The sequence below is a fragment of the Neltuma alba genome, unplaced genomic scaffold (genome assembly GCF_004799145.2).
Source record: "Neltuma alba isolate B1F8T4 unplaced genomic scaffold, ASM479914v2 tig00005752_pilon, whole genome shotgun sequence".
Classification (NCBI taxonomy): Eukaryota; Viridiplantae; Streptophyta; class Magnoliopsida; order Fabales; family Fabaceae; genus Neltuma; species Neltuma alba.
The window spans coordinates 1,386-24,369 of record NW_021634219.1 but is presented as its reverse complement, the minus strand read 5'-3'; the positions used below and the strand labels follow the sequence as shown (position 1 = coordinate 24,369).

General features: G+C 36.3%; 1 protein-coding gene across 3 annotated transcripts; it reads left to right on the top strand.

Annotated features, from left to right (window-relative positions):
* The first annotated feature begins 3,251 nt into the window (after positions 1-3,251).
* On the top strand, positions 3,252-22,695 carry LOC114748594 (alpha-1,3-mannosyl-glycoprotein 2-beta-N-acetylglucosaminyltransferase). 3 transcript variants are annotated; one of them, XM_028937021.1, is made up of 19 exons: positions 3,252-3,603; positions 3,703-3,753; positions 4,548-4,634; positions 6,188-6,250; positions 14,574-14,608; positions 14,716-14,792; positions 14,893-14,938; positions 15,071-15,133; positions 17,056-17,122; positions 17,333-17,401; positions 17,490-17,559; positions 17,661-17,722; positions 19,527-19,617; positions 19,707-19,800; positions 21,172-21,234; positions 21,322-21,360; positions 21,440-21,610; positions 21,791-21,918; positions 22,320-22,695. In XM_028937021.1, exons 3-18 carry the CDS (start codon positions 4,577-4,579, stop codon positions 21,905-21,907), a joined length of 1,185 nt encoding a protein of 394 aa, XP_028792854.1. In that variant the 5' UTR covers positions 3,252-3,603; positions 3,703-3,753; positions 4,548-4,576; the 3' UTR covers positions 21,908-21,918; positions 22,320-22,695. The 3 variants fall into 3 exon arrangements, with proteins under 3 accessions (XP_028792854.1, XP_028792853.1, XP_028792856.1); XM_028937020.1 differs by having other exon boundaries at positions 22,272-22,695; XM_028937023.1 differs by lacking the exon at positions 6,188-6,250 and having other exon boundaries at positions 22,272-22,695.
* The last annotated feature ends 289 nt before the right edge of the window (positions 22,696-22,984 follow it).

Here is a 22,984-nt window from a genome sequence, read left to right as displayed (position 1 = left end):
TTATTTATAATAACTATTTTTTAAAAAAAATATTTTTGTTGATTTTGTTCATTGAACTATTCATCGATCAAAACCACTTAACATATGGAATCACAACAAATATTACTCCTCCGGTCCTAATTATAAGACCCAATTGACTTATTTGAGGAGATTAAGGAAGTAAGTTAAGTTGGTTATTTATAATAAATAAGTGTTATCATTCCTAAAATATCCTTGCTAATTAAGTATATTGGCTAAAACTATCATTATTAGAAGGATTATCTTGGAAAAAAATACATAAATATAAGAGACAAAATGGATTGGGTCTTATAATTAGGACCAAATAAAAAGTCAAATTGGGTCTTATAATAAGGACCGGAGGAGTACTTGAGAGTTAAATAGATAACTAAACTTGTTTTTTTAATAATAATCCAAAATAACTTATATTTTTATAAATTTGCTAGTTCAAACATAAATTAAATTGCTCAATGAAATTTTTAACCAATTTTTCAAAAGGCCAATAAAAAATAAGCTATTTTTTTCACCCTCAAACCCACAACCCCAGTGTTTTTGGGCTTTTGCTTTTTCATTGCTATTCGGCATTGCCATTTGTTTTGTTATGCCTTTTCACGGGTCTTACATCAATTTTTTCATATGTTTTGCTTCATTCCCTAATCCAGTCTTGTTCAGTTTGAGTTCTTCTCATAAGCAGAAGAAGGAAGCGGAGAGAAAGTAAAGTGAAAACATTTCTCTTCCAAAAATTAAAATGATAAGAATGTCTCCACTTAGCTTTCTCTTTACTTCATCTTCATTTATTATTTTTATCATTGATCAAATCATTGAGATTTAATATATTGTCAAAATATTATTATAATATTAATATTAATTAATCAGTACATATTTAAGTGATAGAGATTAACATACACGCACCACCACCTTTGCAGGGTTTTATTAAAATATTTTATAATTTTTATATTTTTTATCTCTTGCGTTTTGATTACTATAATATTTATTTATATAGGTTAAATTTATTTACATGCATTTTTATTATTTAATATTATTATAATATATTAAATATTAGCTATTGGATATATAGTTAATTTCCAGATATCATAAAAATTAACTAGTCAATTGTTTATAAAAAAAATGTGCGTTGATTTGTTTAAAGCATGTATTTTAATTATTTGCATTAGAAATTATTCTATGAATGGAAAAGACCAATAAAAAACCTGAAAATTATAAAATTAAAAAAAACTATGCATGAAATATTTCGTTATAGCTTTTAACACCATAACCTTTTCTTATGTAAAAGCATATATGAAGTTTTTAAAATGGTAAAAAAAAAAACCATGATTATTGAATCAACTAACGTTGACTGTTTGGCAAACATATAGGTAAAAAATGGCACAAAAATGTTAAAACCATTGAAAATTTTATGTGTATTTTTACTCTATTTTCTTGGTTGATATATTTGTTAAACAGTCAATGTTAGTTTAAGACAATATTTCATGGGTTGATTTGCACCTTAACCCATTATTAATTTACTAGTTACACTTAGAAAAAATTAGTAAAAAATCCCTGTTTGAAATTTTAATTGGTCAGAAGGACCTGAAATTGTGTAAGTGCAAGTATGATCCGTGAGTGCAACATATCATCCGCTGATCATTTGCTGCGTGTGACATATTGCACATAGCGGATGATATGTTGCACTCACGGATCATACTTGTACTTGCACAATTCAATTCAGGTCTTTCTGTTTAATTAAAATTTCAAACATGGATTTTTTTTACCAATTTTCCCTTACACTTATCTAATAAAAAAAAGTCTTTATAGAGTAAAATAGCATCTAGTATCTTAATATTATTTTTTAGGTGAGCATGTTAATCTTAATTATCATGCATCCATTGCTCCAGTAATATTTTGATGGTCCATCTACCATGTTAATGTTATTTTTAGTTATATCTAGCAATCTAATTTCATTTATGATTTAAAATTCTAGATGCGTCATAATCAAAACTAGGGTGCTGAAAGAACCAAAAGCTAACATTAAGGTGTTGGATATACTATAAATAAGTATTAGATGTACCTAGAAAATAATATTAGGGTGGTGAATGCTACTTTATTTTTTTATTTTTTAAAATTACCTCTAGTCTTTAACATAAAAACCAATTGACTAATTTGAGTAGTTAAAAAAATTAATTAAATTAATTATTTGTAATAGATAAGTGTTGTCTTTCTTATTGTTCTGCTTGGATGGGAAGAAAAATTAGAAGGAAAGAAAATGAGAGGAGAGGAAATAAAGAGAAGAAAAACTGAAGAGAATATGTCATTGTCCATCTTCTGGATAGATGAGAAAATAAAAAGAAAAAAATAAGCAAATATATTAAAATATTTTTATCAAAACATATTATATTTAAAATTAAATCAAATTAAAGATTCTAATAGAGAAAACATCCTAAGACTAGCACAATCAAATAATTTAAAATCAAGTTATTTGATTTATATATATTTTCATATTATTATATTTAAAACCAAATTATTTAATAAAAATATCATTTTAAGATAAAAATAAAAAGTAAATAATTTTTTAAATATAATAAAAGAAAATAAATATAAGAGGAAGTGAAAGGAGGGAAGTCACCAAAATTTTGTTTTTTTCCCTAAATTTGAAGATAAAATGAGGTATGAAACTTATATTATTTTTTCTCCTACTTTTTCTTTCTCCTGCATTTTCTTTCATATTCAAGCAAAGAAAAACTCATTTCTCCTCATATTTTCTCTCTACTTTCTGCCTTCCCTAATTTTTTCTCAATCCAAGAAAAGGGTAAAATACTCTTACAAGTTATGTGTAGTAGTTAGAACTATCAATTGATGAAACTTTAAGACATGCAATTACCATAAGAACTACTTTAAAAAAAATTAAATAAATGTAAGAAATAAAGTGGGTTGTGGTTTTATATTTATGATTAAATTAAATATCAAACTAAATTTTATATTAATAACATGAGGTAATATATTTTTAGTTTTAAATTTAATCTAACTATTTTATTAGTTAATTAATTTAGTGATCATTGATAGTATACTGACAATAAAATTGATTGAGAGTATATGGATATTTATTTGGCAAAATAATGCGGATTGTTTTTAGTGAAATATATATATATATATATATATATTATATATATGAATATTTATTATTTTATCTTATTTTTGTGCAATTAAAAAGGTAAAATAAAACATCCGAGGAACTAGAAGGCGGATTGGGTCGTGTTCGCCCGTCCGCCAGCATTTGCCGCCGGTAATAATTCTCCCGTTGAGCCAAGGAGCGTTCATCTGAAATACTGACGTTAAAATTAACAATGGCGTGGAAGGAAGATCATTAGGGAAGGAAGTGGTGGGACCGAGAGAAAGGGATTAAGGAGCCTGCGCCCTGCAGTTGACTTGACTCACAGACTCAGCTGGGTTGAGCGTCATGTATCAGCTTCCTTTGCGATATCAATGACCTGAAAGTATAGGATTGTGATTGATCCAAGTTGAAGTTTTGGCCAAAAGTTAATGGCGAAAGTTTTATGCGATTTTCGGTTCCTTTTGTTGGTGGCAGCTGGGGTCTTCATCTACATCCAGGTCTGTGGCCTCCTAACCCTAACCCTAACCCCGTGTTTCTTATTCTCCTGGGGTGACGTACACCTTTGTAAGATATTGATATTGCTTTCGCTGCTTTAGATGAGGCTTTTCGCTACACAGTCCGAATATGCTGATCGCCTCGCTGCTGCTGTAAGTCCATTACACCTCTTCTCAACAGAAATCTTATTCAACTGTCACTCTTTTTACACTTCTATATACAGGATGATAGTTTATAACATTATTAACAAATTGCCATTTGGTCAATAGCCTCCTAAGCGCTTCACCAGTTTCTCTATATGATAGTCCTAACAGAAGTCCCCTCCCTGATTGTCCTCTAGGGTTTTGTACGTCAATATACCCTTGAAAGTCATTCAAATGGACCCGACTGACATCTTCATCAGGAAGATCTTCCAGTTGAACAGGACTTGAGTGATAGGTTGGCCCTTTCTCTGAGTGAATCTTCTGTGCAGTATTCTCTCAGCAGTAGGTTTTGCTGGCTAGTACTATATGCTTCATTCAAAATGAGACCTAGGAATTTTTCGGAGCATGTTTTCAAAACTTTTCACCTTTCATCTGATCCATTCCTATGCCAAAATACGGCTACCATTCAAAGTTGAATGAAGAAGATGCTGCATCAGCCACTAAGTTAATGTCATAGGCAATCCGGGGTTTGTCAACAACAGTGATTGCTACTGGTCACAAATTAAACAAGCACAACTACCTTCAACAGAGTTTGTCTGTACTGATGTTCTTTTCTGGGAAAAAAGCTTGGCAGGCTTTGTAAGTGGTGGGTTTTTCTTATTTGGTAGTGTTCATGAGAGTCACGGCCCAGACCTATCTATTTTGTTGCTCGATTGCCAAGAGTGTTGGTTAACTTTTGCATGCCTCAGGAATTATTCAGCAGCTATACCAGATGCTATTCCAAATTTGTTGTTGTTTGACAGATTGAAGCTGAAACCACTGTACCAGTCAAATGAGATCACTGATTGATCAAATCAGCTTGCAACAGGGACGAATTGTGGCCCTAGAAGGTTAGATATTTTTGTTGAAGAATTTAATTTTGCATCTAATTTAAGTGCAATGAAGAAATGATTCAAAGGCATGTACTCGGTCCTTATATTATGATTCGAAGGCTTGTACTTGGTCCATATAAGCTGTTGTCTAGACTGCGCACAATTGTGTCAAAAGGTAATGTGTGTGATAAGTTCACTCTTGTTCTGGTTCTTTTTTTTTTTTTTTTTGGGGTTTTGGAAACACTTAGTGCATAGCGCTTACCCCTTTGGCGGGATCAAGAAATCCAATTTCTCATTGTGTTTTTTAACCTTTTCGCTCCTCTAATGTGCAGTTTCATTTTCTCCCCATTCAAGATTATTTTAGCCCATAATCCTTTAAAAAGATTATGACCTATCAGATGTGCTCGTTGAACTTGGAAATTCATTATCCATGGTGCCTCTTAACCAGAGAAAAGCACAGGGGATATAGTAGAATGTGTGTCTGTGAGAGAGAGAGAGAGAGAGCAATTAAATTCATCAACAAAAACGAAAAGCAAACCTCCTATCCCATTATAACTGGAAGTTGTTTATAATTTGACCAACCTCGCTCAAGTAGGTACCCTTTAACTGCTAAACTTATTGACTACTAGCAAACTTCATTAATTAACTAGCAGAAAATAGAAGCTAGCTTTGACCATAAACTATAGACAGCAAAACCAGAAAAATATGGACAAGTGTATTCTGATAGTTTTCCAAGGGTATAATAGAGAAATCAAATGGAAAATGACAGAAAAAATGAAGAAACTCTCGTGTTTGGGAGGGTAGTCTCTCCCAAAAGTCACCACTCAAAATTTGTTATCCCCCTCATGCCCACACAACGATCTATTCAGTATTCTGAGATTTCGTACTCTCTGTCTCTCTTCTAACAGACCCATTACATTTCAGGCATCATCAAAATGCATGGATTTATGCTCTGGCACTAGAATGGTACAATGTTGCGTATTGCATTGGAGAATAGAACAGGGGAGAGAATTGATAAAGAGAAAAGGATGCAATTCAAAAAATGATAACAGCCCCCCTCTACTATTGTAGCTAGGAGTAGCTTTTTACAATGTGATTAACACTGGTCTGGTGTATATTCTTAAATACTTGACTGACTTGTTGGCTATAAACAGAAACAGTAACCTATTCTGACCATCCCCTATTAAAAAAAAAAAAAAAAATCTCAAGTATGATAAATGTCCCGTTATACAAGATTTAACTAATAAATTGTCTAGTTTATCCAAACCTAATAATTAATTGAGCCTTATTGCTATTTTCCGTGCACACGCATACTGATTTGATTCTAGTGTATTTGGTGATCACTGTAAAGTATCATCTTAAGTTTTATTGGACTACGCTGTCTTATGTTCTCTTTCACTAATGATGCTATTAGTTGGATAGGTGCTCCTAAGCTCATCCGATTAGTGTAATGGCACTTAATTTTGCTCATTTATTTACTTCCTTATCCTGCATCAAATATTTTTTGTTATATTAGATGTTTGTCATGTTCAATTTTTTTTTTTTTAACCAAGACACTGGTTCAATTTCAGAAGAAAAGAATCTTCGAGACGAAGAATGTGGACAGATGAGATCTCTTGTTCAAGATCTTGAAAGTATGTTATTATTTGTATTAAGGTCTCTCTTCATTGGCTATTGTTTACTTAATCTTTTTTACATGACTCTAGGTCAACTTATAAATCTTCAATGTTTAGCATCTTTGTGAAATCTAGCTTTAGGTAGAAATATTAAGTAAATTGATAGTATCTGATTTACCTTGAGGCCATTAAAAGCAGAGGCAAGGAATTGGAAGTTTGAGATGCTAGGCAAAAAGGGAGGCTATCATGAAGTTTTAAGCCTTCAGTAAGATGAGAGCAGATGAGCCATATTCATTAGTTGAAACTGATAATAAACTTTCCACCTAAATCTGATTTTTAACCGTTCATTTTTTGGGGGTTAAGTTGTCTTCTTACATTTTAGAAATTGCTAGTTAATGCTTATACTAATTCAGGTTGGTACAAGCATCTTCTTGACATTTGCTTCAAGAAAATTTGTGGCCACCTTTGAATAACTTAATTGTTTGAGGTGGCATGGCCATGTACAGAGAAGGTCATTATAGGGAGTGTGGTGTCTATTGAAGATAAAATGGTTGAAAATTGTTTGAGGTGGCATGGGCATGTATAGGGAAGGTCATTGTAGGGAGTTGGCTTGGAGGGTAAATGAGACAGTATGTAGTTCTTTGAAAAAGAGGTAAAGTAAGATTGAAGAGAATGTTCAATGAGGTCATTGAACGGGATTTTTTAGTTAACAACCTATCTAAAGATTTGGTAGTTGATAGAGCATAATGATGTCATGTGATCCATTTAGTTGACTCTACCTAGTGGGACAATGCTTGTTGTTGTTGTAGTACTGAGGAGTATTTCTTTTGTGTAATACCTTTTTTCCCCTTAAAATTTGATTTGATTAGTGTACTGCTTATAAACAAATAGCGTATGTGATCCATTTAGTTGACTCTACCTAGTGGGATAATGTTTGTTGTTGTTGTAGTACTGAGGAGTACTTCTTTTGTGTAATACCTTTTTTCCCCTTACAATTTGATTTGATTAGTGTACTGCTTATAAGCAAATAGCGTATGTGGCACTGGCCTCTGCTCTATGTAGGAATAGGGTTAATAAATGCTAGCAATTGGGTTGGTATATGAAGTTAATAGAACAATTCTGTATATCTTATATTATTGAATGAGAAGGAATACATCATATATATAACCGAACAAGGAAGACTAAAGATAAGATACTGTTATCTATCCCTATCTAATCTAAGACGGAAAGATAAAATGAGTAACTGAAAATAAAACTACTTAATAAGTAAAACTAAGTTTATTTGGCTTGGGCCTTGGGCTTTGTCTTTCAACACTCCCCCTCAAGCTGGAGAATAAATGTTGACCATTCCCAGCTTGCTCTTTAGTCCTTCAAATGAATCTCTTGGTAATGGCTTAGTAAGTAAATCTGCTACTTGACTTTTGGTTCTGATGTAGGACAATTTGATAGTGCCTTCTTCAATTTTCTCCCTGATGAAGTGTCTATCAATTTCAACATGTTTTGTCCTGTCATGATGAACAGGGTTTCTAGCCATTTCTATAGCTGACTTATTATCACACCATAGTTTCATTGGTGCATTGTGCATAAGTCTCAGTTCTTTTAGAACTCTGATTATCCAGATCCCTTCACAGACTCCGAGAGCCAAGGCTCTTAGTTCTGCTTCAGCACTGCTCCTAGAGACCACAGGTTGCTTCTTACTTCGCCAAGTCACTAGGTTGCCCCACAAGAAAGTAGTATACCCTGTGGTGGATCTTCTATCCAACCACGATCTTCCATGGTCTGCATCAGTATAAATTTCTATACTTCTAGACCCATCCTTTCCAAAAAACAATCCCTTTCCTGGATTCATTTTTAAGTAGTGCAGAATTCTCTGAACAGCTCCCATATGATGCTCTTGGGGTTTATTCATGAATTGACTTACTACCCCTACAGCATAACTTATATCTGGACGAGTATGAGCTAAGTAGATAAGTTTTCCTACTAGCCTTTGATACCTTCCTGTGTCGACAGGTATACCATCCGCTTTGTATTCTAAGTTGCAGTCAGCCTCCATGGGAGTTTCTGCAGGTTTGGCTCCAAGCATCCCAGTCTCTTGCAGTAAATCAAGAGTATACTTCCTTTGGGAGACACTAATTCCCCTTTTAGATCTAGCGATCTCCATCCCGAGAAAATATCTTAGTTGTCCAAGATCCTTCATCTCAAACTCAGTTGCCAAGGATTTCTTCAATCTTCTTATGGCATCCTCGTCATTTCCTGTAATTACAATATCATCCACATATACTATAAGGACAGTTATTCGGTTGCCTGCATGCCTTATGAACAGGGTATGATCTGATTGGCCTTGTGAGTATCCCATTTTTTTCATGGTACGAGAAAATCTCCCGAACCAAGCTCGAGGGGATTGTTTCAGCCCATACAACGACTTCTGCAGTTTACAAACCTTTGGAGAATTATTACTGGAATTCTGTAATCCAGCTGGCATCTCCATATATACTTCCTCTTCGAGATCCCCATTTAGAAAAGCGTTTTTTACATCCAGCTGGTAGAGAGGCCACTCTAGATTTGCTGCTACTGATAGGAGAACCTTAATGGTGTTAAGTTTTGCTACTGGGGCAAAGGTTTCCTGATTGTCAATTCCGTAGGACTGTGTATATCCCCGGGCTACAAGCCTGGCCTTATACTTACTTATGCTTCCATCTGGATTGTATTTTATGGTAAACACCCATCTGCAACCCACTGTCTTCTTTCCTGGGGGTAGATCAGTGATTTCCCATGTTCTGTTTTTCTTCAACGCTTCCAATTCTTCTTTAACAGCCTGCTTCCAAGTTGGGTTCTCGATTGCCTCATGGAATGTCCTTGGTATCCTCTCATTTGAGAGATTTGTAGTAAATGCCTGCATTCTTGGTGATAATTTATCATATGAAACAAATTTACTAATTGGATGCTGAGTACAAGATCTCACACCTTTTCTGAGAGCAATAGGCCAACCGAGATCATCAGGATTTAACATTGAGTCAGAGTCCTGGTCATGCCTTGGAATGGGAGGGACTCCAGTTTCTTGTTGCTCGTCTACATCATTTGACTCGGCGTTTTGCTGCTGGTCCACCCCTATGTCATTTTCCGCACTGGTTCCCAAGTTGGTATGGTTAGGTTGAGAGTTTTGGTGTTGTGGGATTGTTGGTTCGAGGTTGTCTATTAGCTCAGGTTCAGGGACAATAGGTGAATTAGTAGGGATGTCGATGTTTAGGTGTGTTGAATCTGGAGTTAGCCATTCGTTAATGTCATAATTCTCCCCCTGAATGGGTATTTTGGGATAATAAGCATCGGCCTTAGAAAAAACAGCATCTTTAGTGATATAGACCCTTTTTGTTGTCGGGTGGTAACATCGATATCCTTTTTGAGATGGGGAATAACCAAGGAAGATACATTTTAATGCTCGGGGCTCAAGCTTGTTACCATCATTATGGTGTATGTATACTACACAGCCAAATACTCTCAGGGGAATGTCTGAGACTAAGGGTGAACTGGGGTAGGTTGCAAGCAATTTTTGTATAGGGGTTTTGTAGTTTAGGACTCTTGAGGGCATTCTATTGATCAGGTAGGTTGCAGTGAGAATAGCTTCTCCCCAGAATGAGTTTGGAACATTTCGGGCAATCATAATGGCTCGGGTTATTTCTAGGAGGTGTTGGTTTTTCCTCTCAGCAATCCCATTTTGTTGGGGTGTGTAAGTACATGAGGTCATTGAACGAGTCCTAATCATATTTAAGGATTGGGTTGTTGACAGAGCACGATGGCGTCGTGTGATTCATGTAGCCGACCCCACCTAGTGATAAGGCTTGTTGTTTGGTTGTGTAAGTACATGAGGTTTGATGGTGGATTCCCTGTTGATCAAGGAATTCCTTGAAGGCTGTACTAAGGTATTCTCGTCCATTGTCACTTCGTAGTATTCTAATTACCCCTTGAAACTGAGTTTTTATAAATGCGTGGAAGCTTTTGAAAACTCTAAGAATTTCAGATTTTTCTTTCATCAAGTATACCCAAGTCACTCGAGTGTGGTCATCAATAAAAGTCACAAACCACCTAGCATTAGAAGTTGATTTAATTCTTGTGGGTCCCCAAATGTCACTATGTATTAGGGTGAATGGTGATGTTGGTTTATAAGGTTGTTTAGGATAGGAAGTTCTTGTTTGTTTGGCAAGTTGACAGGTTTCACACAAAAGGGGGGCTGAATTCTTATTAAATAAGTCTGGAAACAAGTGCTTCATATAATCAAAATTGGGGTGGCCTAGCCTAGAGTGCCACAATAATACATCTTTATTCAAGGAATCTGAACTAAATAACGCCTTGCTCACATATTTATCTGTGCCTTCAAGATAATAGAGTCCATCCCATTCCTTAGCAACGCCAATCCTCCTCTTCGCTGTCAAATCCTGAAAAACACAACCAACATCGTCAAAGATCACTCTACATTGATGACTCTTAGTTACTTTGCTTACTGAAAGCAAATTACATGCCAGTTCTGGAACAAATAAAACATTCTGCAGCTCTAATTTCTCAAGAATTTTGACAGTTCCAACACCACAGACTTTGGAAAATATTCCATTTGCAACTTTCACCTTTAGGTTCTCGTGGTGGCAGTACTTTAAGGTTTGGAATAAAGATTTGTTACCGGTCATATGATCTGTAGCTCCTGAGTCAACGATCCAAGTATTATCATTGGTCATTATGGCGTTTAGAGCTATGATAGAATTACCTGACTTTACTAGATTCGCCTTTGGAGTCACAGATGAGTTATTGTGTCCCTCAAGGATCCGTTTGAGTACTTGTAATTCTTCCCGGCTTAAGGTTTCTCCATTCTTCTCCTCATCAACTACTGCAGAATAGCTCTTGCTTTCAGGTCTTCTTCTTTGTTTCAGATTAGCCGGTTTGCCATGCAGCTTCCAGCATATGTCCCTAGTATGACCATTTTTGTTGCAATGATCACACCAGCCTTTTGAATTCTTCTTTCCTCTTGGTTCAGGTACATTACTGCCTTGTACTGTCAAGGCAGAGTTTTCTGATGGTGTAAATATATTCTGAGTGAGTTGCTTCCTGCTCTCTTCACATTTTACCATGTTGAATGCTTCAAATAACGATGGCAGCGGCTTTAATCCCATGATTCTTCCTCTCACGTCTTCAAATGCATCTATAAGGCCGAGCAAAAATTCATAGGTCCTTTCTTTCTCAACTATTTTTCTGTATAATTGAGCATCACCACTGCAACTCCATTCATGGATATCAAACATATCCAGCTACTGCCACAGGCGCGTAAGGGCAGTATAATACTGAGTTACAGTCATAGAACCCTGTTTTAGCTCTCTTTGTAGTCTCTTGATATGAAATAGTGCTGCAGTGTTGTCTATGGCAGAATAGGTTCTTCTTGCTGCGTCCCATATCTCCTTTGCTGTCTTAGCAAGTAGGTAGCCTTCACTAATCTCTACGGTCATCGAGTTACACAGCCAAGTCATTACAAGGTTGTTCTCAGCAAACCATGTATTATAATTACTGTCACCAGGTTTTGGCTGTGGGGCTTCTCCCGTGATGTATTCTTCCTTCCTTCTTCCTCTCAAATACATGAGAACACTTTGAGACCACTGTAAGTAATTGCTTCCATTCAGTTTATGGGCAATTATCATTTGTTGTGTCTCAGCAGAAGATACTGGCTCTGTTCCCATCGGTGATGATGTAGACGAAGAGGAAGCAGATTGTTGTGATATTATACCTGCTGTAAGAGCCGAGGGTGGCGCGTTTGGGTTTCCTCCGGATCGTCTCATTGATCCGAACAAGGGTGGAAGTTCCTCAAGTGTCATCGTCATCTGTGTCCGACTCGTGTAACTGGTTCCTCAAGTCGCGACTCGTGTAACTGGTTCCTGGGTGCGTCGAGAAGCAGTAGTTAGTGTACGTTGCCGAGTACCTCTGGTCGCAAGGAGGCTCCTGGTCGCAAGTTCACGTCTCCGAGTCGCCGAGTATCTCTGGTCGTAGGTTCACGTCTCCGAGTCGTCGAGTACCTCTGGTCGCAAGTTTTTCGTCTCCAAGTCGCCGAATATCTCTGGTCGCGAGGAGGCTTCTGCTCTGGTCGCAAGTTCTCGTCTCCAAGTCGCCGAATATCTCTGGTCGCGAGGAGACTTCTGGTCACGTTGCAAGTTCTCGTCTCCAAGTCGCCGAATATCTCTGGTCGCGAGGAGACTTCTGGTCACCGGTTCGTGTTTCTGAGTCGCCGAGTACCTCTGGTTGCAAGGAGGCTTCACGTGACTTTAACAAATCGTGATGAACAGGGCCGAATTCGCACCCGCTCTGATACCATGAAGTTAATAGAACAATTCTGTATATCTTATATTATTGAATGAGAAGGAATACATCATATATATAACCGAACAAGGAAGACTAAAGATAAGATACTGTTATCTATCCCTATCTAATCTAAGACGGAAAGATAAAATGAGTAACTAAAAATAAAACTACTTAATAAGTAAAACTAAGTTTATTTGGCTTGGGCCTTGGGCTTTGTCTTTCAACAGTATACACGTGGATTAGTTACTGGGTTATAAAGTATAAGGTATAAACTACTACTGTTACAGAAGTGAAATAGGATATGCAAGGAGTTTACAGTATAAATACTTGCCCATGTACTTCAATTTGATTGTTGAAAATAAAGTACACATTCCTTTTTCTCTTCTGTTGATATCTCTTTTCTCTGTGTCTATACTAATTTGGCATTAGAGTCCGTCTCTGGCTCTGATGGCGCTGAACATCCAAACTTTAGAGGGCATAGGTTATCTTGAGCAACACCTGGACATGAACACAACACTAATCCAAGGGAGTCCAGTCCATCTTGAGTGGCAAGCAACGATGTCAATGACTTGAAACAATCAATGTTTAGAATTGAGGCTTGTTTGCAAGATCTGATGGGCACGACTGTAACTTTAGCACGTCAAGGTTGAGAAGAATGTGTGGGAAAATCTTCAAGTGGTTTACATCGCAACAAGAACCTTAAATTTGGTACTTACACCTTAAGTGCCAAATTCATTGTTTTGATATTCAGGCACTTGCGAAGCACAACCATGTTGAATTTCCAGAATTTGATGGCTTTGATTTTCATGGCTGGTCCTTCCATTATCGACAATTTTTCATTGTTGATGCAACTCTGCTTGATCATCGCATTTGCTTGATTAGTATCCACTTAGAAGGCAAGGTACTGAAATGGAAGATCACTTTTATGAAGTCAAGTTGGGAAGATGAAATTTCATGGGAGGAATAATTCTGTCACATGGAGGCAAGATTCACCAAGGTTTTTCAAACTAACCTTGTGATCTAGACTAAGCAGTTGCAACAATTACAGTGGACAAATATATTGAAACTTTTGACGGGCTTCTTACAGGGGTTGACATGCTAGATGTTGTGATAGATAGTTTCTTAGGAGGCTTGCGTTCTGATATTCAGCCTGTTGTCATTGCCTTCAAGCCTCGTGACGATGATGTAGATGCCAAGAATCCAAGCATGGACGATCAGCTTTTTATGTGTAATGTCGACATTTCAATGAAGAAAAATTGGTAGCCAAAGTTAATGATCTTTCATACATCCCTTTAGGGAAGCAAATTATAAATGTGATGATCAAGTCATTAACCCTAGATAAGTTTGAGGGGTTTAGAAGTAAGTTGGAATGATTAACATCTGTTCGCTAGCTCGAAGAGTGTTAGCAAGTAGGCTTGCTCCCACCCTAGGCCTAAACCTAGTGGTTAATCTAGTTATTATTATTACTATTACTCATTTGTTATAATCCTAGCCTTTAATATTTATGATTACATGAGAGACATAGGAGATATGATTAGATTCAGATTGATTCCCTTTTATTTCCCCTTTTCATCGATACAGGTATTCAGCCATGAATAAAAGACAGCTATTTGCTACCCAAAAACTTCAAAAATTTTGTTTGAGGTGCGAATATGTTATTGGTAACTTCATAATTGAATCACCTTTTAGGATATTGTGATATTTTGGCCATTAGGATACCGTGGGAACAAGTCATAGTTGGATGGCCTTTTAAGATATTGTGAGAATGTGACAATTTTGTTTGGGCATCAATATCTTGTGACAACTTGCAAATCATGTTTATGCATTCACTTATTTATTTTGGCGAGAAAGTAAGCAAACTTTTATTGGAAAATTGTAATCAAGGATTCAATATCACTTTGTTGTTCTGAAAAGTCTAGGAGGAAATGTTTGCTTTTATCTCAACATAATATGATATTTGGTTGTCTACTAGATACCTAGGAGCTTACCAATCTGTAAATAAATATTTCAGGAAAAGGCCTACAGAGGATGATTAACAAAGAACAGGTTTAACTCAAATTTGTTAGTCTGATAAGACTTTTTGTCTACAAATTTTCTTCCTAGAGTTTAAGGCGACTGATTATATGAATGAACCTCCCCACTGGAATTTCTAGGTCCCAGTGGCAGCTGTTGTGATCATGGCATGTAACCGTGCTGATTATCTAGAGAGGACTATTAACTCTGTATTCAAGTATGTCTTATAAACATATTTTCCTTCCTCTATTGCCTTATGCATTTTTTTTTTTGGGAACAATTATATCTAATGAGGCGAAAACTTCTCGATTCCCCAGATATCAAAGATCCGTTTCTTCAAAATATCCATTATTTATATCCCAGGTATTCAATGACTTATGGCTTGTAAAAGAAGTTTCTGTAGTCTTGTTGAACAGACTAAGTTACACTCATTATTTTGTCAACACATAGTTGAGGGTAGTCGTTTTTCTTTTCTTTTGTATTTTTTTTTTCCAGGATGGATCAGATCCAAGTGTCAAGAGCAAGGCTTTGAGCTATGATCAATTAACATATATGCAGGTATATTGATACAGAATTGAGTTTCTACACCTCTAAGGTTAATCGTGTTTGTTTATTTTTAATTTTACATGATCATTATTTGTCTTTTATGCATTATGTTAAGCCTGAATCGAAGAATAATGAGGGACATCACTTTGATCATGGAAGTAGTACCATTGCATTTGGTGCCTTTGATAAGCACAGAGAATAAAATGGTAAAAATAGGAAATATAAGGGGAAGAATTGCTGGAAAAAGTATGTGCAAGAATCTCAACATACTTTTTGATGGAAAGTTGGATTATGTCAATGCATAAGGGAGATTTACGTCCCCTTAAAGTAACAAAGCTAACCCCCCTAAGCCCCCGATACAGCTAGGAAAACACCATGAAATTGGCAAACAATGTACTGGTGGAGAAGGATAGGCATAAGAGATAGCCTCTCAACTTTCAAGAGGTTAGCTTCTCTCCAGAACTTCCCTGCCTTTTTTTTTTTGGGGGTCTAAACCTCCTATTGTTCATAGCTACCTTTAGTTGGGATCAATTTAGAGGTCCCTTTTATCTTTCTCCTCTCAGAAACCTATTGTAAATGATGCGAGAGTGTGTCAAATGAACAAGTCCCACATTACTTGGGAGTGAGAGAGTCCCAGTGCATCTATAGTAATATGTGATCTTGGGCTAGTGAATGGGCCAAGAGGAGAAGGGGGTTGTGGCTTGTGGGCTTGCATGTACAACAACTCATTGGAGTCATTGGAGGCAATCATAGTTGAAATCCAACAATTTCTCCTCCCTACGTGCGAGTTAAATACGAACTGGGTGCTTTTTATCGACACATGTCTTTACTTGTGTGCCTCTTCCGCTTTGTGGACAGATTTCTTTTTGGCATGTCTCGTGCCTACCCACAGCATATAAAAGGAGTGTTTTGTAGTGCCAAACAAGTCTTCGAGCACTCTTTCCTCCTCTGAAATATTCGGCCTCGAGTTTATTTTTTTCCCTTCCTGTTGTTCTGTCACCCTTTGTTCTCGTGAAAGATTTGTTTAATCTTGGGGAATGTCACATTTTTGAACCTGCTGGTATTGTGGAATATCTCTAAAGCAGAACTGATGAGATAATAGTTTAAGTGCTCTCTTGCCAAGAAATCTAAATTGAAGACCCTAGAATGTCTAAAGTATTTCCTGGGAATGGAGGTGGCAGGGTGCAAGAAAGTAGTTGTTGTCACACAAAGGAAGTACACTCCTGATCTGTTGAAAGAAACCAATATGATAGGATGTAAACCAGTAGACCTCCTAGCATATGCTTAACATATCCTTCCTAGTTGGCATGGTCAGCCAATTCATGAGCAATCCGACTATTGAGCAATTTAAGAATATTGAGATACTTGATGATGAAGATTAGCAATGGTATCTTGTTTAAGAAGAATGATTTTTGAGACATCATAAACCATACAGACGCTGGTGGGCTGGGTCAGTAATTGATGCACAATCTATTACAGGGTATTGCACTTATGTGTGGGGAGACCTAGTTATATGGAAAAACAAGAAGTAACGGGTTTTAATAAAAGAATTGCTGGCGCTGAATACCGGGTATTGTCTCTTAGTATTTGTGAGGGCTTTTGAATAACCCTATTATAACCCAAAAACAAAGGACAAGACATGTCTCATGCAATCAATCAGTTGCGAATATATTGACCAAGAGTCTAACCACAGTGAAGTTTGAAGAACTACAAAGCAAGCTAGGAATGTTGAATGTTCACTTTGTAGCTTGAGAGGGAGTGTGGGAGAGTTTGGCTGTGCTATTAGGTTTAATAATGTGTTTTACTTATTTTTATTTCTTAATGTTATTAGTTCTATCTTGTTTTTAATTATTCTTTGTTTCTTTATGCATGTTATTGTAGACTATAGTTTACCGGTTGGAACAATCCTTCATGCTAATAATAATTTGATGCAGCACTTGGATTTTGAACCAGTGCAAACTGAAAGGCCAGGGGAGCTAATAGCTTATTACAAGATTGCACGTAAGAGTTATCCTCTAGCTTTCCCTGTCTCTATCAGTTTTGTGTCTCCACCAGTTTTGTGTCTCCACGTAAATAATAGGTTGCATATGAGGTTTTTCTGTGTAGTTTAAAATACTTCATAATGCACAGGCGTGCATGTTGTTGCAAACTTTAGGTCACTTGAGAAAAAGGTTTTGTGCAACTACTTATGCACAGGCTTGACTTTCCCAGGTCACTACAAATGGGCTCTGGATCAGCTATTCTATAAGCATAATTTCAGCCGGGTAATCATCCTTGAAGGTGAAATGGGTGTTTTAATCTGTAATAATTATCTTTATTTTTCTTATGGGTTTATATTGGACCTTATTATATCTTTACTCAATCTCAGATGATATGGAAATAGCATCTGATTTCTTTGATTACTTTGAAGCTGCATCAACTATTCTTGACAAGGATAGGTATGCATTCAAGAAGCATGGTGTGCTCAGTTTTTTGCCCTCGACTCTATATATTTATGCCTCTATGATCTATGTTTAAAAGTTAATATTGCCTTTTTTAGATCCATTATGGCCGTTTCCTCGTGGAATGACAATGGGCAAAAACAGTTTGTGCACGATCCTTGTAAGTTTTTTTTTTCATGTCTTGTGTATACTTCATTTACAATACTGAAACGGTAGCCTAGAATTTAAAATTAGGCCCATATAGCTGTCACTTTAGGGCATATTAAAAATTGATTTGGAAAGCACTAGAGTTGAGACTGCTCAGGTTTATTTTACAATATTTATAACATGCAAATAGCAATAGCAGTTGGATTATCTTGTAGCATGGCTGTTTAGTTTCTCTCCTCCTCCATAATGCCTGTTTCCTTTAGCATTTACTGGCTCTTGTTTCTTGTGTTGTTCAGAAAAGCCTACTAGCCAAGCTATCCTCTCATTTTCTTGTTTGAAAACAGTGAACGTTTATTTTGTCCATTCCCCAAAAAGATAGTTACTGTTGCAGTAGTTTTCCCCCCCCCCCCTGTTTCATGAATCTTTGCAATACTCTCAATTTCAGAGGTTGAGGCGGTTACCTTTGATTAATTTCTAGAGGATAGAGTTCTTTTGGCAGTATGCTATTGATGCTTTCCTTTGTTTATTTGTTTAAAACTTTTATAGGAAAAAAAGTGTTTATAGCCAAATGCATGTGTTTTTAAGGCGAAATGTTTGTTCATAGATTTTGGCTCTGTGTTTAAATAGCTTATAGAAGTGCATATCTAAGAAAATCTTACAAGTTAAGCCGTGTTACTGTGAGAGTGGTCTAAAGAAGCTGAATTGTATTTGGGTAGTGATGGAAATGGCCCTTTACTTCTTACTTATGCAAGTGGCAAGAAAACTACTGATGGCCTTTGATAATTTATAGTAGGATGAATAAGAAAAGGAGGGATAAGAGTCTTGAGAGCCCATTGACATTTGAAAGGGTGAAATAGGAAATTAGTGACCCTTTACCCAAGGCAGTTAGAAGAAAGGAAATAATGAGTCGCGTGAAACAAAAGGGGTGGGTCCTGTGAAAGAGTGTATGTCCTTTGTGGTGGGAGAATGTGGCCCCTAAAGAACTAGGAGTATGGTCTCTTTGTAACACTGGCTGTCCCCCCGACGCCTTTCATTTTCCTTCATTTTCAATACCTGTGGCCATCTACTAAGACTTATACACTGGTAGATGTTTGTAGTTGTAATACTTGAAGGGAATTCATCAGATAGATACTCTGAAGTGTTTTAGCTGATAAAAGAATGAAAATAATTTTGCTCAAAATTATTTCAAGCCTAGCTTCTGCCTAAGCTATTTTTGAGCTTTCGTAGGGGCTTATTTTCATGAGATTGGATTTGAAGCTTGTGTAAATAAGCTGAAATCAGCTTGAAGAGGGATCATATGCACTAATAGTATGTTAAACCAAATACTTATAAAATGGTTCATCAGTTCTTATTGGCGTAGATAAGTGCTGCTGCTATTCCTATTTGGCCTATTTAAAAGGACCTTACAGAGGGGTAGAATTGCTTTCATGGCCTCTTTGATGTTCGGAGGCATAGTTATTATAAGAAAGTGTCCTTTGTTGACATCCAAAAGGGATTGGGGCATGTTGGATTAAATATTTGCTTTTCTCCATTTTGCGCTCTCTTGTTTCTCTTGTTTCAACTTTATCAAACACATATCAAACACATCCTCAGGTGCATGAGGATCTACGGGCATGTGAATGGATTTTTACTTAAGAGATAATCTATTAGAATTTTACTTGCTTGTTTTGCAAACGTTATCTTGAAATTCCTGGGTATCTAAGTGCCTTCTTATTAAGAACCTCATGATCCTAAAGTTCTTGTGATGGGGGTGAAACGACTTGGGTGAAGATTGCTACTGCTTTTCAGGTACATTATTATTTTGATGTAATCTGCAGATGAACTTTATCGCTCGGATTTCTTTCCTGGATTAGGATGGATGCTTACCAGATATATATGGGATGAGCTATCACCAAAATGGCCGAAAGCATATCCTTGACATTAGTAATTGTTATGCCATTTTGTTTTATTCTATTAATATTATGCATGCATATAATTTTTCTTTGACAAAATTTCACTTATTGGGATGACTGGTTGAGATTAAAAGAGAATCGCAGAGGGCGACAATTTATTCGTCCAGAAGTATGCAGAACATATAATTTTGGTGAGCATGTAAGTATGCTTATCATACTTAGAGTATTGTCATTGAATTAGATGGTTGTCTCGGGAACTTTAGTGGCATTACATTACACAGAGGGCACTCTTTTAGCATGATTTTTTGGTTTAAGAAATTACAAAGGTGATTGGTAAACTTCCATCTTTTCTGAGGCCTCCAAAGATACTCGGATTTCTTAGCTATATATGATTGTGTGGGTACATTGTACAATTCTTGTTGCATAGAGGTGTAATACAAGTTCATTTCATAAGCATCTGAAACCACTTGTTAAAATTTCAATCGCATCACTACTTCTATTGACTGACTAACTCTGCACTTGATCCTATGAGTGGGGTATTAAAGTGAGGTCATGAGGTTTTGAATCCCCCGTGTTTCTTCTTTTTTTTTGGGGGGAGGGGGGTTGATTGGAGTTGCACCCCAGCTAACATCCGTAGCCTTTTGGCCTAATGGTTGTGCTTGATCCTAGAAAGATCAGAACCCATTTTTCCTATTTGGTGTCTGTCTTTTTATTTCTCCATCATATTCAGCTAATGGCTATTTTATAAGATGGTTGTTTGCCTGTTCTCATTAACATTTTGTAGATGCCATAAAATGCTAATTATTTGTAACCTTTAAAAAAAAAAAAAGGGTTTCAATAGTAGTTTTGTGGGAAATACCAAGAGTAGTTGTGTCAAGTGAAACTTACTCGGTATGCCTTGAATAAAGTCAAGGGGTCAAGGATTCAAACCTTGTGGATAAAAAAACTTTTGAGGAGAGCCATGCATAATTGGGCTTAATAATGCTTGAAACTAATTGGTAGTGGCGTATATTGAATATTAAGATTCTTATTTTGTAATGAAAGCAATACCTATGAAAGAAATGGTTTCATAAATGAAGGAGGAAAACAGGGAAATAAGTACTTAATAAGGAGAGCACCATTAATGAAATAAACATGGAAAAATAAGGTGACTATGAGGCCAAAATCTCACGTGGTAAACAAGGGAGAATCAGGATATAAATGATCTCATAATGATCATATAATTATGAGATTCCAGCTATATGATATTTCAGGGAGCATTGGTTATTTGAAACATGGTCAATGATGTTTCTTCAGATTTTTCTTAGGACCTTTTTCTGATTCTCCATTTTGTTGTTTCAACACACCCCCAGCATCTGTGCTCTTGTCCTGCATCTTCTAAACTAGTGTAAATTTATTTCATTGATATATAAATACTATTTTTGAATATTGGAATGCTTATTTTATCGTCAGCTTGCTTAATTGTTTGATTGTGACCCACAAATGCTAGAAGGAAACACGTGTAAGATTTGCCTCACATCTTGCCTTATGGGATTTTTGTGCTCCTCTTAAGTCTTGTAATTTTCTCCAGGGTTCGAGTCTGGGTCAATTTTTTAAGCAGTACCTTGAGCCAATAAAATTGAATGATGTCCAGGTATGTATATATTCTTTTAACCGAATACACCGTAGACATGTTCCTTATAAATTGGAGTGATGCTTTATTACCTTGTGTTGTTGGAAGGTCGATTGGAAGTCAATGGACTTGAGCTATTTGCTGGAGGTGAGAGTTTTCTGTGTTAGTGTACATAAGCATTTGTATCAGAAGTTTTGTTTTTTGAATCTTGGGTTGCTCTCTCCAGGACAAATATATCAAGCACTTCTCAGACCTTGTTAGAAAAGCTAAGCCTGTCTATGGAGCTGACCTAGTTCTAAAGGCATATAATATAGACGGTGACGTGCGTATTAAGTATAAAGATCAGTCTGACTTTGAAAACATTGCCCGCCAATTTGGTATCTTCCAAGAATGGAAGGTGATTTAATTATTTTTCTACCTTGCCTGAAATCACTTTTAAAATGATGTGCCCTGTTGGTGTATTTATTATTTACGCTTGCATGTGATGTGTACCACATCATGTAAAGTTCTAGTGCTGATTTTTTTTCCCTCTTCAATAGAAAGATCTAAATTTGTCTGTCTCTTCTGAACTTTTCAGGACGGTGTGCCCAGGACTGCCTATAAGGGAATAGTCGTTTTCAGATATCGAGGCCCAAGACGTATATTCCTTGTTGGTCCTGAATCGTTGAAGGTACTTGGGATAGAAGATGCTTGATGCTGGATGAGGTAAATCAACATTCATATCCCACTTCATGATCACCTTAGAAAAAATGTTACTTTTGGACATTATAGGAGGTACCAATTCGAGGGTCCTCCTCTGCTTGATATTTTTCTTAAGTTCTGTGGTCTAATGCAAGTGTTAGTACTGACTAATCTGCATTGATATTGAGCTTTGTCAAATGACTGCCAAAAATAAACACATCGAATTGAAATTGCACCACTGTTTGATATGAAATTGTAATGGAACACAAATCATGGGCATCCTACCCTGCCTAAGCTGGCCGTTTTGTCTTGATTCTCTCTTTTATTCTGCAATACAGTATAATATAATATGCTTATTGCTTCTGTCTTATTCATAGGGTACAATGCATTTTTCCTGTTCAATTTCCAACTTTGGCGTGATGTAGGTATCTGGGACGCCTTATTTCCTTCCGCATCGTAATCCGGGTTGGAAACCTTGGTATTGACTCGCCTGTTGCCTGAATTTGGGGAAGCCAAACGGAAAACCGACACCAAAAATACATGATTTTCAGATAGAGAATTGGAGATGGCAAGGACGGTAGCGAGTTTATCGTGTAGTTATGATGATTGTATAACAAGATTCATCAAATTATTTAAAATGGAATGAAATGGAGTTCCATCTAAATTTGGAGGGAATAATCGTTTCATCATTCGATGGATTTGGCATTTGCAAATGGAAAATGACTTCTGTGGTCGGGGAAAAATGGTGACCAAATATATTTATTCATTTTGGCTTGTCATACTAATTCTCCTTTATTGACTCCCAGGGACTCGGCTCAAAATTAATTTTAGACTTATAATGAACTTTACTGAATTGAAGCTTGATAAAAATCCTCAACATAAACCCTAAACCTTTATGTCGTCAATTGTTTTGTTATTTTACTAAATGCATCTTACTAACTGCGTACTCAGTATTTTAATAGAGAATCGCCCTAAATTTTAAGAGGATTATGTGTAATTTATCTTTCATTTTTTGTTGAATAACATTTCGAAGACAGAAAAAGTCAAAACGAATTAGATATCATTCAGGTGGAAACGTTGGAGTCTCTGA

Bases quoted from the DNA above. Each gene is read 5' to 3' on its own strand.
- LOC114748594 (XM_028937021.1), top strand. From the start codon at position 4,577: ATGAGATCACTGATTGATCAAATCAGCTTGCAACAGGGACGAATTGTG. The intron at 14,793-14,892 runs GTATGTCTTATA...TCGATTCCCCAG, and splicing joins ACTATTAACTCTGTATTCAA to ATATCAAAGATCCGTTTCTT. The intron at 17,723-19,526 runs GTAAGTTTTTTT...TGTAATCTGCAG, and splicing joins ACAGTTTGTGCACGATCCTT to ATGAACTTTATCGCTCGGAT.